The following is a 16361-nucleotide window of genomic DNA, read 5'->3' on the forward strand; positions in this document are numbered from 1 at the left end:
AAGGGTGCCCCTATGGCTCCCAGAGGCCAGCTGCCAACCTGCGCTTAGGGCATTGCAATATAGGGCTTATACTGCCAAGCCCACAGCACAGGGCAGCAACTGGCTTGCAAAGAGAAGGGCCGACAGAGCCCACAGCACTCTGCTAGCCCCACTTCTGGGGCACTGTCCCTGCTTGCAGCAAGGAGCCAGCTGCCCTGTGCTGCAGACTCTGCAGTATAAAAACCTGCAGCAATGCTCTGCAGCCAAAGCCAGCAGCCCAAGCTTAAAGGCCAGCTCCCAGCGTGCACCAGCTCCTGGGGACCTGGCTGCGTTGTGGGAGTTTAACTGCAATGGAAATCTAGAAGATGATGCTTATCTGTTAACTGGTTAAATAGTTAAAACCCTTAGGCCATGTCTTTGGCTGCTGTGATTAATCTTCTGAAGTTCGATTTAGTAGGTCTAGTAAAGAAACTCACAGGACACCCTCTGGTGGCCAGTACTCCTACTCCCGTGAGGAGAAAGAAGCTAACTGGAGGCATTTGCTCTTATCAACCTCCTGCTGTGGTGACGGCAGGGAAGCTTGAATCAAGGTATGTCAGACTCCAGCTATGTAATTAATGTAGCTGGAGTTGCATATCTTGATTCGACCTTCTCCTTTAGTGTGGGCCTGCCATTACATCCCTAATGCAAAGCCAGTCTAATCAGCAGTCTCTGATGGGTAGGCTACCATCGTAAAGGCCTTGCCATCAGTAGGCAAATAAAAGTATATTAATTAATGACTACAGCATCACTGTAAATTTGACCATTTTTATATTCATGGAAGAGGTTTCTCTGTTGATATAGTTATATTCACCTCTCCAAGAAGTAGTGGCTTTGGCAATGGAAGAATGCTACTGAGTCATGTGAAAACTAGCGATGTCAACATGGAGTCAACTACATGATTAACCAATAAGCATAGACTATATCAGAGGCAGAAGCCTGTGCCCATGAGGAGCCAGCTTTTAAGCCAGCTCCCCACAAGCATCAGCTCCCACATAACTGCCTGAACCTCCCGCCCCACCTCCATGCAGCTGCCTCCTCTGATCCTGTGAAGCCGCCCGGCGCACACCCTCCTGAGCACTGCTGCCAGCAGCACGGGGGCAGGAGGCAAGGGAGGCTGCCATGGAGTAGCCTCTGTCCACAGTGGGTCCGGCTTGGATCCCCACCCCCCTGCAGACAGAGGTTGCTGTCACCTTGCACTGCTGTCTCTGTATCAGAGGCAGCAGTGCGGGCCACCAGGCAAGAACCGGTCTGCATGAGGAGCCATACTGTGTGCGGAACCAGCATGGACCAGCTCCCTCCTGCTCTCCCACACTGCTGCCTCTAATGCAGAGGCAGCAGCGTGGGAGTGGGGCCACAGCACACTGGCTGCCAGCCCCGCCTCTGGGGACTACTGAACAATTGTGCGACCGATAATATGTTGTGCAGTTACACAATTATTCAATTTCTTAGTACCTAACATCCCTACTGAAAACTACTACAAGTTGCCTTATTACTGGGATTTTAACTCCACTGGAAACCACTGGAGTGTACCATCAGAAAGCTGTTGTGATGAAAGATGACTACAAGATGAAATGTTGGGAGAGGGCAAACAAAGATCTGATTGGATCTGAAAAAGAGTCTATGATGGCAAACTGGGGAGGCAGGCAATACCTGTGGCAATCACAAGTCATCATAAGACATTCCCTCCCCCGCCACACCCACATTTATGGCTTACCATCCCCAGAAACCAAAAGCACCAAGAATAGGAATGCTGCAAAATAAAGTAGGCCAAAAAGAACACACATGACTCCAGCCTGGATTTTCTGCATTTTTAAAATTACCAGAACTCCTGTTCGCAGTGGGACAGGAGTTCAGGCTAATTGTAATGCCATTAAAAAGAAAAAGGTGGGTGAGGAAAAAACTGGTTATCCCAGTAGCTTTGGCTGGTGGCAGAGACAAGGTGTTGAGCTCTACTTAGCTCTTTTTTTTTTCTTTTCTCTTTTTAGGTCTGTGGTGCTCCAAAGCTTGTCTCTGAACCAGCCCCTGGGGGTGGAAATCACAGAGAATCCTTCGCCCACCTGGTCTCAGGGACCAACACAACTACAACAACCCTGGAAATTAACAAGAGAGTCACCCAGGTCTCAGCCCTTGCTCCCCTGCTGTCTCCCAGGAGAAGATGCAATTCCCGCTCTCCCCCCCGCCCTTGTGAAAGGATTACAGATGGGTTTTGTCCTCGCTCTCAGGCAGGGTGCTCATCACGGTCCTTGCAGCCCCCGGGCTAGAGGATGGGGGCAAAATCAACCACCTACCCCCACTCCCTATAAAAGCCACTCGCTTTGGGGTGAGGAGGGAGGACTGGTCCCTCTGGCCGCCGCCAGCTGGAGGGAGAAGGGGAGGAGCCAGGCGATGGGGGAGCAGGGGGGGCCGGGGCAGATACCCTTGCTGGAAAGGAGGGGCTCCCGGAAAGCGGGGGAGGGGGCGCCGGGGCCCGAAGCAGGCCGGGAAGAGGCAGAGGGGGTCCAGCTCCCTGAGGCCCCCGCTTCTGGGGGGGAGGGTCCCCATCCCGCCACTCACCGCACATGGTCCCGGCGCGCCGCAGCCCTTCTCCCCGGGAGCAGAAGCCGGCTGGCGCCGCGGCCCCGCTCTTATAGCGCGGCGAGCCCGGCTCCCGCCCCGCTCATTGGCTGGGCAGGCCGGGGGCTGGTCCCGGCTGCGGACACAGGACGGTCGGGCCGGGGGCGAGGGGAGCCGGGCGCTGGGGCGGGGGATGTCCGGGCGGGCGGGGCTTGCATGGCCCCTGGGGGGGCTGGCGGCTGCGGCCGGGAGAGAACGGGCGCCCCCTGGCTCCGGTCCAACCAGGCAACACCCCGCCCCGGCTGGCGGCAGGAGCCGGCTGGAAAGGCGGAGGACTCCTGGGCTTTCGGGAGTTACCCAGAGCGGGGCCGCGCAAGGCGCTGGCTTGTCTAGCGCCCAGGGGGCTGGGACCTGAGCCCAGGGCCCGCCCGGCTTTGGGAGGGATGGGCCCGTTGCACCACCCGTGTTCACAGCCCACCCGCACACAGACAGACGGACAGACGGACACTCTCTCTCTCCCTGGAGGATGGGGGGGGGTGTCACACACACACACACACACACACGTACGTCCCTGGAGGATTGGGGGGGGATGTCTCACACTCACTCACGGCCCTGGAGGATTGGGGGGGGTCATACACACACTCACGGCCCTGGAGGATTGGGGGGGATGTCACACACATACTCACGTCCCTGGAGGAGGGGGATGTCACACACACACACGTCCCTGGAGGATTGGGGGGGATGTCACACACACACGTCCCTGGAGGATTGGGGGGGGGGATGTCACACACACACACACGTCCCTGGAGGATTGGGGGGATGTCACACACACACACGTACCTGGAGGATTGGGGGGTCATACACACTCACGGCCCTGGAGGATTGGGGGGGATGTCACACACATACTCACGTCCCTGGAGGATTGGGGGGATGTCACACACACACACGTACCTGGAGGATTGGGGGGTCATACACACTCACGGCCCTGGAGGATTGGGGGGGATGTCACACACACACACACGTCCCTGGAGGATTGGGGGGATGTCACACACACACACGTACCTGGAGGATTGGGGGGTCATACACACTCACGGCCCTGGAGGATTGGGGGGGATGTCACACACATACTCACGTCCCTGGAGGATTGGGGGGGATGTCTCACACTCACTCACGGCCCTGGAGGATGGGGGGTCATACACTCACTCTCAAATCCCTGGAGGATTCGTGTGGGGAGGGGGGATATTTGATTAAAACAGGTACTATGGACACTTGGCTCTTTGCACACCAGCCAGCCAAGGGCTAGGGTGTTTATTCCATTTGCTGTCTTGGAACCACTGGAGAACCGTAAAAGAGAATCAAGGTTAAGAAATGAGGCAGCTCTCTCAGAAAATTTCCCAACGGAGGCCACGTTCCTTTCACTTTCCTTTGCCGGACAGGTTTTGGCATCACTGTTCCACAGCCCAGCCCAGCCCAGCCCAGCCCAGCCCAGTGAACTCAGAGAGAACTCACTGGGGCATCCGGCCTCTTAAAACCCCAACTCAGGAATGCATTTAAAACAGGTGCTACCACCTCAAGCAGGGAGTTAAATTCCAGTGAGGTCAGTAGGAGTTGACACACACTTTTAAGAGTTTACCTGAATAAGGGCCAAAGTGGAGCACTACACGTTTTCTTTCTGTAGAAGAGAGATTTCCAAGGGCAGCAACATAGTAATTACATGAGTGGCCCCATGAAGATTACTTTTCTGGAAATAAATTAGGAACCAGGGCTCCAACATGGTTTCTTTCTATTGACCAGTATTACACTTCCTTTTGGTGGATTTGTGGACCACCAGAAAAAAAGACTGGCTTCTGAGACCCACTGAACTAAAATGATGGTGGTTGGTTTTGTGGCAGATGATGTCCATAGCCCATATGTCATTCACAGTACAAAGCTAGAGTAGTTTAAGTGGCTGTCCAAATATGACTGAACATGAGATAGAGGCATTACCTGGCTTTTAATACAGTTTTGATCTCTTATCTTAAGAAAGAAGAACAGAAATGTGACTTTTCAGTTTTGCAGTGAATGCTCTGCTTTATATAATTGTACTGAGATGTGATCATTCACCAAAATATGATTGATGTACCTCTGAAACACCACATAAATCTCTCATGTGGATAGCCAAATGAGCAACACTCTTCATACATAGTAAGAGGATCTCACTCTTTGTCAACATATATTTATGCTGTCTAGCAGAATAAAAACAGGAACATAAGTGAGCTTTTAATATTAACATCCCCACTCGACCCAACATTTTCTATTGCAAAAGAACAAAACATTAGCAGGACCTAAAATTTGGGATCAGGAAGATTGTAGAGATTTTTCATAAGGGTTGGGCTGGCATCTCTTATTATATTCTAGTTCACCACTAGCAGCTTTGCAAAATCTTTCTAAATGGGACACTGCCAGTCTGAGGACAAAATTTAGGTTTTGAAAATATTTTTTAAACGTTGTGAAATTAAAAGAAAGGAAAGAAAAACAGTTTTTGGAGCATGTAACAACCTTGAACTGATCAATGAGGATCAGGAAATAAAACAGCATGGACAATGAAAATGGACTCAGAGAAATGCAATAAGTAAATATGTAATTAAATAAGTATGTATGTGATACTTGAGGGGAAGGAGACTTTATTTTCCCAAACCCAGTGAATTGTTAATCAGACAACTTGGGTTTTAAACCCACATGCCACTGACCTACTGCACGTCCTTGGGCAACTTCACCTCTCCGTGCCTATTTTCCCTTCCCACCATGCCCTGTGGAGCTCTGATCACAGTTGGAGTCTTTAGGCCATATTGTAATATAAATAGCAATAATGTTGCTAGTAGAATGTTTCTATCTCTACCATAAACAGGCATCATAAGTTTGTCAAAAAAAGGATCACATCAAATTAGCTTCTTTTGATAGGTAACCAACTTGGAGGATAAATGGGCTGAATAAACAGTTTCATTTTAGCATGGCAGTCAATACAATTCCATAGGACGTTCCCAAGAGGAAACTGAAGAAATGAAAGTGAGCTGGAACTGTTATAAACTGGATGCACAGTGGCCATAGGTAACTGCTGGGGAGGCACACAAGGAGGGCATTGGAAACATGACTGCCTGTACTACCTCTAGCCCAGAGGAGGTCTTTTTCCAGGAAGGTGCAGGGCCCAGGACAACCCCTCTCCCCCACCTCAAGCCCCACCACTTCCCACCCCACCTGATCCCTGCTCCACCCCACTCAGTCTCTTCTCCCAAGCAGTGAAGCTCAGGGGACTGGCAGGGCACATGGTCCGACTCCGGCAGCAGGAGTTGCCCCCCACCCCAGCACTCACCGGCAGCAGCATGAAGTGGGGCAACCCAGCCCAGCCCACTCCACTCCCCCAGCTCCCAACCACATCTCTCCACTTCCCACCCCCAGTGAGTGCGGGAGGATAGTTCCACCCCTTCCCTTAAGCCCCCTTCCCAGAAACACAGCTGGGAGTTGGGGAAGCAGGACAGGCTGGGGCGAGTAACTCAACTTTCCCTCACCGCGGCCAGTGAGTGCGGGGGTAGGTCCCTCCACTAAACCCCTGGACTGCCACAGGCCTCATGGGGCCCCCCAAAACATGGTTGCCAGAGTTCTGGCAGCTGCTGGCCCCTTGCCCCCTCCCACATGTCACTCCTGTCAGTAGCATTAACAACTGAAGTGGAGTAATTCATAAGTAAGTATTGTTGGGAAGAGGTCTGTCTGTCTGCCCTGTGTCTAATATTTGGCATTTTCTTCAGTAACTTGGAAGCCTGTACAAAGAATGCACTAGTCATACCTACAGTTAGGCCAGCTTGATTTGGCCACCTCAATTTTAAGGAGGTCCGATTAGATCATCATAATGGTCCCTTCTGATTTTAAATATTTATGAATGGTCTAAACCTGAGATACATTCTGCTATTCAGCATCTACTTTGAACTCAAGAAGCCAGGTCTTGCAATTCCGGGTGCTGCTCCAGATTCCACATTTAAAAAAACAACAGCAACATTTAGGGACTTTCAGAAGACAGCAACAGAAGTGCAGCGGGGTCTATGTATAGATTCCTCTGCGCTGACAAGGAAGGGGCCAAAGAGGCACTGTGAGTGCAGCTACAGTCAGACCCAATCCTTCTGGCCCCGTTCATCAGGTATGGTAGGGAGGAGGCCTTCGAAAAGGAGGAAACGACAGTTAGCAAGCAGGGGAGAGATCACCCGGGGCAGGAAACTGCTGAAGCAAGTCACACACCCAGCCAGGGATCTCCACCCAGACTATTTGGGGAGAGCAGTGAACTCACAAGGTAAGCCTGGTGGAGTGAGTCTGATTAAGCAGCCCAGCCAGAGACACATCTCAAAAACTACTGCATGCGGTTATGGGTCAAATCACAGTGGTCCTCTTGAGGTTTTCATCCAGTGTGCTGGTCACGCCACTGAGCCCACCTATCTGCCCTCTAGGGTGCCCCGCTAGCCGGGGCTGCTGGGCCAGAAGCTCTGGTATCTCCCAGCCAATCCACAAAGCTGGGATTACCCCCACCCCAGCAGAGCAACACAGACACTGAAACATCTCAGCTCTGGAAGGGCTCTGCTATAAAGCCATTGACAGAACCCAGGAACACAGCCCCAAAGAGGACTAAAGTCCCAAATAAATACCTCTTACCCCCATATAAAAGTTTTACATAGAAAAGGCTTATAAATTCTCCCTCATCAATACAGGGGTGATATGCACAGTGTTTTCTCTCTCCCCTCCCCACTCCTCCGGTAACACTGGGCTTGATAATAAATAAAAGTATAAAGAGTAGGATTTAAGTGATTTGGAAATGAAAACAGATTAAAGTAAATTATTAAAACAAAATAAAACATGCCAGCTAATCCTAAAACCCTGCGGAACTTGTTACATGCAAATTCTCACCCTAGCAATTGTTCTAATCAACTGTTTCACGAGCTATGCAGTCTCCTCGCTTAGGCCCAATCCTTCCTCCTTTTCAATCTCAAACGTTTCCAGCAAGTGTCTTGGCTGTACGGGTCTACTGGCATCTGGCCACACCTACCTATGTTTGGTTTCCCCTCTTTATATCCCTTTTGCCCAAGGCAGGAATTCTTTGTGCTCAATTCAGATTTCTCACCTTGAGTGGAAAAGTACTAGATCCAAAATGAGTTCCAGCATCAGGTGATATGGTCACATGTCTTATTAGGACCAATCAGTTTATATGAAAAACAAAACCATTTACAGCTCATGAACTTGATCACCGAGGCATTTAGTTGCTAAAGTATCCATAATGATTTTTACTAGTATACCTGGACCATAAAACCAGTTCCCACTCAGTTTTTCTAACTTCACATACAAGAAAGATACATGCACAAAAATAGAATATATTCACAAGCTCTTGAATGGTAGGTTATATAGCCTATTTTTCATAAAGCATCTTTAAGTTATATATATTCAGAAGCCAATTTTCATAAAGCATGGGGGGGTGACTGACACACACACACACACACCACTGTTGGCCTTTATCCCCTTTGAGGGGCCCCAGGAAGAAATTATTTTGAGGTTGTTCTGGGACATTTAACTTTCCTTCTGATCCCCTGCAGAGCAGATTTACAGCCTACAAAGGAAGGACCCCTTGCAAGAAGTAACTGAGGCCTGTCCACCTCATGCAAACAACTTGGTGTGGCCAGGGTCTCCCAACATCTTGGAGAAAAATATAAGGAGGCTTTTTTACAGAGTTTGTGAATTTAGGCTTATGAGTAGGGTTGCCAGGTGTCCGGTATTCACCCGGACAGTCCAGTATTTTTGCCCCTTGTCCGGTAAAAAAAAATTCAGAAAATAACGGACACCTAAGATGTCCAGTATTTTCTGATTTTTTTCCCCGGCCAGGAGGTGAAAATGCTGGGCACCTGGCAACCCTACAAACACTCAGTGCCCGGCCTTCCCCTCCCACTCTGGCCCCCAACGCTCCGAGCCCCTATGCTTACCTGGTTCCGCAAGGCTGCTGGCACAAAATGGCTGCCAGCAAAAAGACCAAGGGGAAGCAATGACTCCCCTGGGTCTTAGTGCTCAACTGCTCCCCAGTTCCTATCCCTGCACTCACTCTTAAAGGGGACATGCTGTTTTATTTTAATTATTTTTTTGTGGCCCAACAACTTTGGTCTCCCCTCCCCCTTTTTTTTCTTCAACAGAATTTTTTCCTGGTGTTTTTTTTGGGGGGGTGGGGGGCGGGTGTTCAGTATTTTTGTTTCAACCATCTGGCAACCCTACTTATGAAGGATTTTTACTCTAAAAGGAAAAAAAAGAAGATCGCAGAGAAGAGACACGGGGCAAATTCAGACCAGAGTTAAATGAGTACAATGCCATTGTAATTTACATCCCGTCTAAAGTTAACACAATAGTGAATAGGATTGGACAGAATAACAGTTGCCAGCCACCAAAATGAAACCAAATCTGAACTGGACTCTGAGGGTCAAGAAACTTTGCTGATTTCATTGCTTCAGGTCCTTGTACTCTCTGGTTCCAACTAGGACCAGAAATGGAAGAGCCGTCCCTGGATATCATGAAAAAAATCTGTTCTTGAAATATCTGTGGTCTGACCAGGAAAGCAGCCTTTGAGAAAAACCAAGATTTCTGACTCCATTTTGCAGATCGAAGAGATTTAGACATTGATCCATACAATTGGTTGTAATCCAGATAAACTTCCAACAGAGACTTGTCTGCAGGGTGACCAGATAGCAAGTGTGAAAAATCAGAACATGGTTTTGGGGAGCAATATAGGGGCCTATACTATATTAGACAAAGTCAGGAATAATGGGATTGTCCCTATAATATTGGGACATTCAGTCACTTTGCTTGTATGTCTCTTTTGTTAACTGTCCGCAAATACAAGAAAGGGTGCTCAAAAGAAGATAGAAACAAAACATTATCCTTGGTTAACAGGAGCCAACCAAATACTAATGGGCGTAAACTACAGAAGAGAACATTTAGGCTAAGTGTTAGGAAACATTTAGGAGGAGCCATTAAGCAACAGAACAAACTGCTAAGGGTGGTTTTATAATCACTTTGCTGATATTCAGGCTAGATGTGACATGCTTATCTGGGATCACTTAGAAAAAACCCTTTCATTAGCCTAAGATACAAGGGTGGATCAGATTACAAAATAGGGGTCCCTTCCAACTCAAATACTCCTGTGATTTTAGCTGGGTTATGAAGTAATAAAACTCTTGTTATTGACAGATTTTAGACTGTTAGTCATTTAGCCCCATAAATTATTTATACATATTTCCAAGAACTCTCACTCTCAGTAACCAGATTTGTCCTCATATGTGGCATATAGTCCAGTATTTCCTGATCGAATAACAATTCAGCTAACAATCACTGCCAGATTTAACTGACACGAAGCATCCTCATTTGTCATGCTCCACGCCCCTTGACATTCATGGGATCTGTACCATTGTACAGCAGTTCACGGGAAGGAAGGAACGATAGATTGGAAAAGAGGGTGAAAGTAGTGGGAAAATTAGGAGGAACTCAAAGCATCTTTTGCCTCAAAATGCAAACATTGCGAGGTCAAAATAGCCATTATATATTTATGAACCATATTAGTTAGCCCGGCCTTGATTCTAGCCTGTCTCTAGCCCCTATTCTTCAACTCATTCCTTCCATCAAAAAGATAAAGGTGTCTAAGAGGGTATGTCTACACTACAGCACTAATTCGAACTAACTTAGTTCGAATTAGTTAATTCGAACTAAGCTAATTCGAATTAGCGCATCTAGACTTAAAAACTAGTTCGAATTAGCGTTTTGCTAATTCGAACTAACATGTCCACATTGAGTGGACCCTGAACCGGGGTTAAGGATGGCCGGAAACAGTGCCGGCAGGGCATCAGCTCAGGACTTAGAGCGTGGAGCTGCTGTCTCAGGCTAGCCGAGGGCTGTGCTTAAAGGGACCCGACCCCCACCCCAGACAGACAGTTCTCAGGGGTTCCCCGCTTGCAAAGCAGTCCTGGCTTGGAGTGCCCTGAGTGCCCACACTCAGCACATCACAGCACTCGGCCATCAGCCCGGCTGCACTTGCCGCAGGCTGCCATCCGGAGAGGGGGTCAATCAAGGGGCTTCAGGAGAGCTTCCACCCCGAGGAGCCCGCAGAGCCAGCCCAGTCCTCCTCATCAGGGGCTCGAACCCCAATCCTCCCTCACCTCCTTCCACTTACTCTCCCTAGCCCCCCTTCCTGATGTACAAAATAAAGGACACGTGTGTTCAAAAATAGAAACTCTCTTTATTGAACAAAACTCGGGGAGACTGGGAAAAAGAGGTGGGAGAGGGGAAGAGAGAGGGTGGGAGAGGGAAGGGAACTAAAATGATCAGGGGTTTGGAACAGGTCCCATATGAAGAGAGGCTAAAGAGACTGGGACTTTTCAGCTTAGAAAAGAGGAGACTGAGGGGGGATATGATAGAGGTCTATAAAAGCACGAGTGGTGTGGAGAGGGTGCATAAAGAAAATTTCTTCATTAGTTCCCATAATATAAGGACTAGAGGACACCAAATGAAATGAATGGGTAGCAGGCTACAAACTAATAACAGAAAGTTGTTCTTCACAAAGCAAATAGTCAACCTGTGGAACTCCTTGCTGCAGGAGGCTGTGAAGGCTAGAACTAGAACAGAGTTTAAAGAGAAGTGAGATAAATTCATGGAGGTTGGGTCCATGGAGTGGTATTAGCCAGGGGGTAGAAATGGTGTCCCTGGCCTCTGTTTGTGGAAGGCTGGAGATGGATGGTATGAGACAAATGGCTTGGTCATTGTCTTCGGTCCATCCCCTCCAGGGTACCTAGTGTTGGCCGCTGTCGGCAGACAGGCTACTGGGCTACTGGGCTAGATGGACCTTTGGTCTGACCCAGTACGGCCATTCTAAGCTCAGGGCTCAGGATCGGGGGTCTCACTGGACCACCTTGATTTTCATGCAAACCTGCTCCTGGGTGGCCAGGCTGGCAGCTCTCCTGCCCTAGCCGGCCACTTTCCTGTGCCTAGTGCGAAGGTCGTGGATGAGGTCCACGACGTCCGCACTAGACCAGGCGGGCGCCCGCCTCTTGTGCCCCGGGCAGGCTCCCGGGAGCCGCCAGCCTGGTCCCGGGAAGATGCGGAGGGCTGGGTGACAGTGGGTGGCTGTTTCGTGCCATGCCAGGTGCAGGGTCTGCTGGCTGGGTGCTGGCAGGCTTGCACCTGGCACAGGCACCGTAGCCAGCCCGTGCCCCTTTAAGGGCTCCGGGGCCGGGAGGGGGGCAGAAGAGTTTCCCTGGTGGTGCCCAGAGTGGCCACCAGGGAAAGCTGGGAAGGGCTAGCCTCCCACTAGTTCGAATTAAGTGGCTACACAGCCCTTAATTTGAACTACTTAATTCGAACTAGGCGTTAGTCCTCGTAGAATGAGGTTTACCTAGTTCGAATTAAGCAGTCCGCTAGTTCGAATTAAGTTCGAACTAGTGGTTTGCATGTGTAGCGCCTAGCAAAGTTAATTCGAACTAACGTCTGTTAGTTCAAATTAACTTTGTAGTGTAGACATACCCATACATATTAATATTGTTAAGGCCCATTGTCAACCATGTGGGGAGAGTCTCCCTAAGAGGTAGAGCCCGAAGTATCATTGGGATCATCTTAGCTAAAGTCAGAAGCCAAGCACCAAATCAGAGTCATACCACAGGTCAAGCTGGAGTCAATAACTACAAGACAAGGCAGTAGGTACCAAAACCTGGTCAGCAACAGGTCTAAGCAATTAATGAACAGGAAGCTTTATGCCAAGAGATGACCAATCATGTGTCTGCTGCTAAACAGCTGACCTTCCTACGGTGTAGCCCTGTTTGCTCGGTATCAAGGAGTTTCCTGTTTGGCCTTGAGGCATGGGGGACACAGCAGGTGAGGGTCTTACTTAGCGAGGTTGGGTGTGAGACCTGTGGCACTACCAAATATATGCAAATGAATGTGAGTGCTCACAAAGCTCATTGGAGGAAAAAAAAACCCTCAGATGTTTCCTGCTTAAGTCTTTGAAGACACGTGTGCTCAAAATCAAAGGTTGCAATTTTGAGATACTTCGTCTAAAGTTCTGATTCTAATTTCATTTTCAGCAGGTGTAAATCTGGAATCAGCCCGGTGAGGTCAATGACATTACACTGATGCAAAACCAATGTAAGTAGGATGTTCTCTGGAACTTGCTCCCAGCTGCTAGTGGAAAGAAGGAAGGGCACCCGGCTTCTGAATAGCTAACTCAAGCTTGATTTCCATTGACTTCATTGCAAGTTATGCCTGAGGAAGCAGTTTGGATTGGCCCCAACATTATCACCTAGCACTATACTGGAGTTCTGCAGAAAATTAGAAGCTAACTTAGAACTCTGAACAGAAAAACCTTCCTCGGGTTCTGGATGCACTGGAGCAACAAATTTAAAGAAGGAAAAGTATTTATGTGGCTGGAGTTTCTCTTGGGCCAATATTGTATGTGTTAAATGGACTTGTTTGAGGGAATAATGTGTATTTAATGATACATAATGCCTTTTTTATATGTGTAATTTCAGAACCAATAATAATTTACAAGGAAAAGTTAGCCAGCATTCATCACTCCTTCCTTAAACAGCTGTCCTTGAAAAACTAAAGGTGTGTGTTATGAAAAAGAGCATGGTATTAAGTCTGTTTTCATAATGGATATGTCTGGTAACAAGAATTTAGTAACTAGATTTTTAATCAATGGCAGCTTTATAACAGAAGTTTCATAATGAGAATTCCATGCACTCTGCTATAATGGGGGGAGGGGGAGTCAACTTGCCAGCCTAGATGTTAGTTTTAGTATTTTTTCAAACACTGTAAAATTTAAGTTATCACTGGACGCACACACATACTCTTTGGATCTAATTTCTATGGAGCAGCATAAGATACTACACTGAGCTTTTAACACCCAGCCTTAGTAACAGCAAGCTGCAAACCAATTAGTGGGGAAGGCCAAACAAAAGAATACAATGGCTGAAACATGTAGGAAGTTTGCCAGAGTTGAGAGGAATATGGTAGAATATCTGTTATTTTGATTGAATTTTCTCAGCTCTCTATGTGGTCCTTCAGGGTTAGGGTGTATTGACATAGCATGAAAGTTTGTAATTCTGGTTATATATGCTCTGGGGATAGAGTCCCCAGAATTGTCTGTTGAGTATATTTTAGGAGTATTGAATTCATAGGAAAATAAATAAAAGACAGAGGAGCCTCCAGCCCATCTACTTATTAGAAGGAAGGTGACAAGTTGAGAAATAAAGTAAATGCCAAGGAAAGAAAGCTTGAACTTTTTCCTCCCCTACCACATTCTCTCCTTCCTCAGACTAGATAATTTAGTTGCATAGGCTTACAGGACTTTACCAGCAAAGAAAGAGTCACTTGGAAAAATTAATTGTTGGACAAGTATAAAGATGTCTTGCTTAATTCCTACAAGGAAGGTAACTGCACCCAACCAGACACTCACACCATGGGACAGGTCACAGCATCACCTGACTTATGCATGGACGGGCATCTTGAAACTTCTTCCCAGGTTCCATAGCAGCCCCGTTGGCAGAGGTCACATGGGAAATGTACAAAGCCAGCACATTGCAAACTGCACTGGCTGACTCACTCCAGGCTGCCAGACAAAGTGAAGTGAAGCCTATGTACTGCTACACCCTACTTTTCTAGAGCAGCCAGGCAGCAGATCTCACCTGTTATTTTAGAAAGTCTCATTCCGTTCCAGTTCCGTGCCATTCTTGCACCAGTTGGCTTTATCCACACAAGCATCTGAATGTCTTTGAACTGGACTTTGAAATCAACACTTGTGAGGCTAGAAAACATAGTTCTGGAAATAGCAGGCTGGACATTTTTCTGGCAAGCACTGTCCAGTTTCTATTTCAAAGCTGTTGTTCTTTAAAAAGCAGCATTTTTAGGAGCAAAGCTCTGGCCTCACAGAAGCTACATCTATGGGTTTTTCTTGTAGTTATTGCTCATAAATTTTGAGTGGCCTTCAATAACCAGTCGCAACCTGTTCCATCTTATAATATACATGGACATATGATTGCACCATTGTCTCCCCTTCTCCTTCAAGGCCATGATGACATGTTCCAAATTTAAAGAGAATCAGACTGTAGCAGGGTGGTCAGACTGTAGCAGGGTGGTCACCCTGCTCCAGGTGGAACAAAGGTTAAACCCAGACACAGAGAGGGCTGAGACTATGGGGAGCAAGCAGCTGAGGCAAATTGCAGCCCATTGGAGCCCAGCTGGGGTTGTATAAATAGTGGCTTCTATAAATAGGGAGGGGGAGAACAGCACACACTTCCTCTAGAGCAAGAAGGATGTGGGTGACAGAGGGTTCCTGAAACAGAGCAGTGCTGGGGAAAGGCAGGCAGAGCTGGGGACCCCACTCCCAGACTGCAGGGCCTGAGGGAACTAGAGCTGTAGGGAAGCAACCAGGGTAGCAGAAGGTGCTCTGATGCTGAAGAGCTAATTCCTGAGGAGACCAACAGGTAGTAAGTCACAACGTGTTACGCAGCCTAAGAACAGAGTAGTTGTCCTTGAAGTCAGTACATTCTACATTGTGGCTTTTGTGCCATGATTTTTGTAAAACAGACTAGAAACAAAATCCCTCACTCAGACATGCCTCCAAAAAGCCACAAGTGATCCAAGAACTCAGCTCAATCAATACCTGAAAGCTGCCACAGGAAATATTAGATGCCTAAAGATGTTACTGGACAGTCTGCTTATATTGACCGGCACAAAGGGTGATTAAAACCCCACAGTTGGCTTGTCAGTTGACTTGGCTCACAGCGCTGTGGCTAAAAGGCTGTTTGATTGAGTGTAGATGGCTAGGTTCAAGCTGTTCTGAGACCCTCTTAGGCTCTTAGGGCATGTCTACACTACCCTCCTTGTTCGAGCTAGGAGGGTAATGTAGGCATACCGCACTTGCAAATGAAGCCTGGGATTTGAATTTCCTGGGCTTCATTTGCATAAGCGGGGAGCCGCCATTTTTAAAACCCCGCTGGTTCGAACCCCGTGCAGCGCGGCTTGAACTAGGTAGTTCGGACTAGGCTTCCTATTCCGAACTACCGGTACACCTCGTGGACCAAGCCAGAATGTCTACACCAAAGATACTCAGGCTGCAAGTAGCTCTTTAATGTGTCTTCTCCAACTCTCCATAGCACATGGCACTAAAACACTGTGGCTGTGTCTAGACTGGCCAGTTTTTCTGGAAAATCAGCCGCTTTTCCGGAAAAACTTGCCAGCTGTCTACACTGGCTGCTTGAATTTCCGCAAAAGCACTGACTTCCTACTGTAAGAAATCAGTGCTTTTTGAAGAAATACTATTCTGCTCCCGTTCAGGCAAAAGTCCCTTTTGCGCAAAGCTTTTGCGCAAAAGGGCCAGTGTAGACAGCTCAGATTTGTTTTCCGCAAAAAAGCCCCGATCGCGAAAATGGCGATTGGGGCTTTTTTGCGGAAAAGCGCGTCTAGATTGGCATGGACGCTTTTCCGCAAAAAGTGCTTTTGCGGAAAAGCATCCGTGCCAATCTAGATGCTCTGTTCCGAAAATGTTTTTAACTGAAAACTTTTCCGTTAAAAGCATTTCCGGAAAATCATGCCAGTCTAGACGTAGCCTGTGTGTTTGGTTAATAACAGATTTAATTATTAACCTGAATTTATTATGTTATTAGCCATTTGTAGTTGATATAATAATATTTGGTTAGTTATTTTGCTGTGAGAACAATATATAAAAATAGTAAAACACACAGAAATGA

At 47.8% G+C, this 16361-nt stretch overlaps 1 protein-coding gene and 1 long non-coding RNA gene across 8 annotated transcripts in view; one reads left to right on the plus strand and one right to left on the minus strand.

The window, feature by feature from the left end:
* The window catches only part of LOC142818741 (uncharacterized), a 56432-nt gene that overhangs the window by 39771 nt on the left and 300 nt on the right, over positions 1-16361 (plus strand). For 4 of the 5 annotated variants that reach the window (XR_012896384.1, XR_012896385.1, XR_012896382.1 and 1 more), the window contains 3 exons: positions 2007-2138; positions 12699-12756; positions 13140-13218. This is a non-coding gene — a long non-coding RNA (uncharacterized LOC142818741). The remainder of the gene's footprint in view (positions 1-2006; positions 2139-12698; positions 12757-13139; positions 13219-16361) is intronic. The other variant, XR_012896383.1, reaches the window with a different exon arrangement.
* Positions 1-16361, minus strand: part of GFPT2 (glutamine-fructose-6-phosphate transaminase 2) — a 149482-nt gene that overhangs the window by 30566 nt on the left and 102555 nt on the right. The window contains exon 1 of one of the 3 annotated variants that reach the window (XM_075900488.1): positions 2575-2748. The exons of the other annotated variants lie outside the window; for them this stretch is intronic. Within the exon in view, the coding sequence (XP_075756603.1) occupies positions 2575-2581 (7 nt within the window). The 5' untranslated portion in view covers positions 2582-2748. Of the gene's footprint in view, positions 1-2574; positions 2749-16361 lie in introns of those variants that run through there. 3 annotated transcript variants of the gene reach the window in all.

Source organism: Pelodiscus sinensis, chromosome 17 (genome assembly GCF_049634645.1).
Source record: "Pelodiscus sinensis isolate JC-2024 chromosome 17, ASM4963464v1, whole genome shotgun sequence".
Classification (NCBI taxonomy): domain Eukaryota; kingdom Metazoa; phylum Chordata; order Testudines; family Trionychidae; genus Pelodiscus; species Pelodiscus sinensis.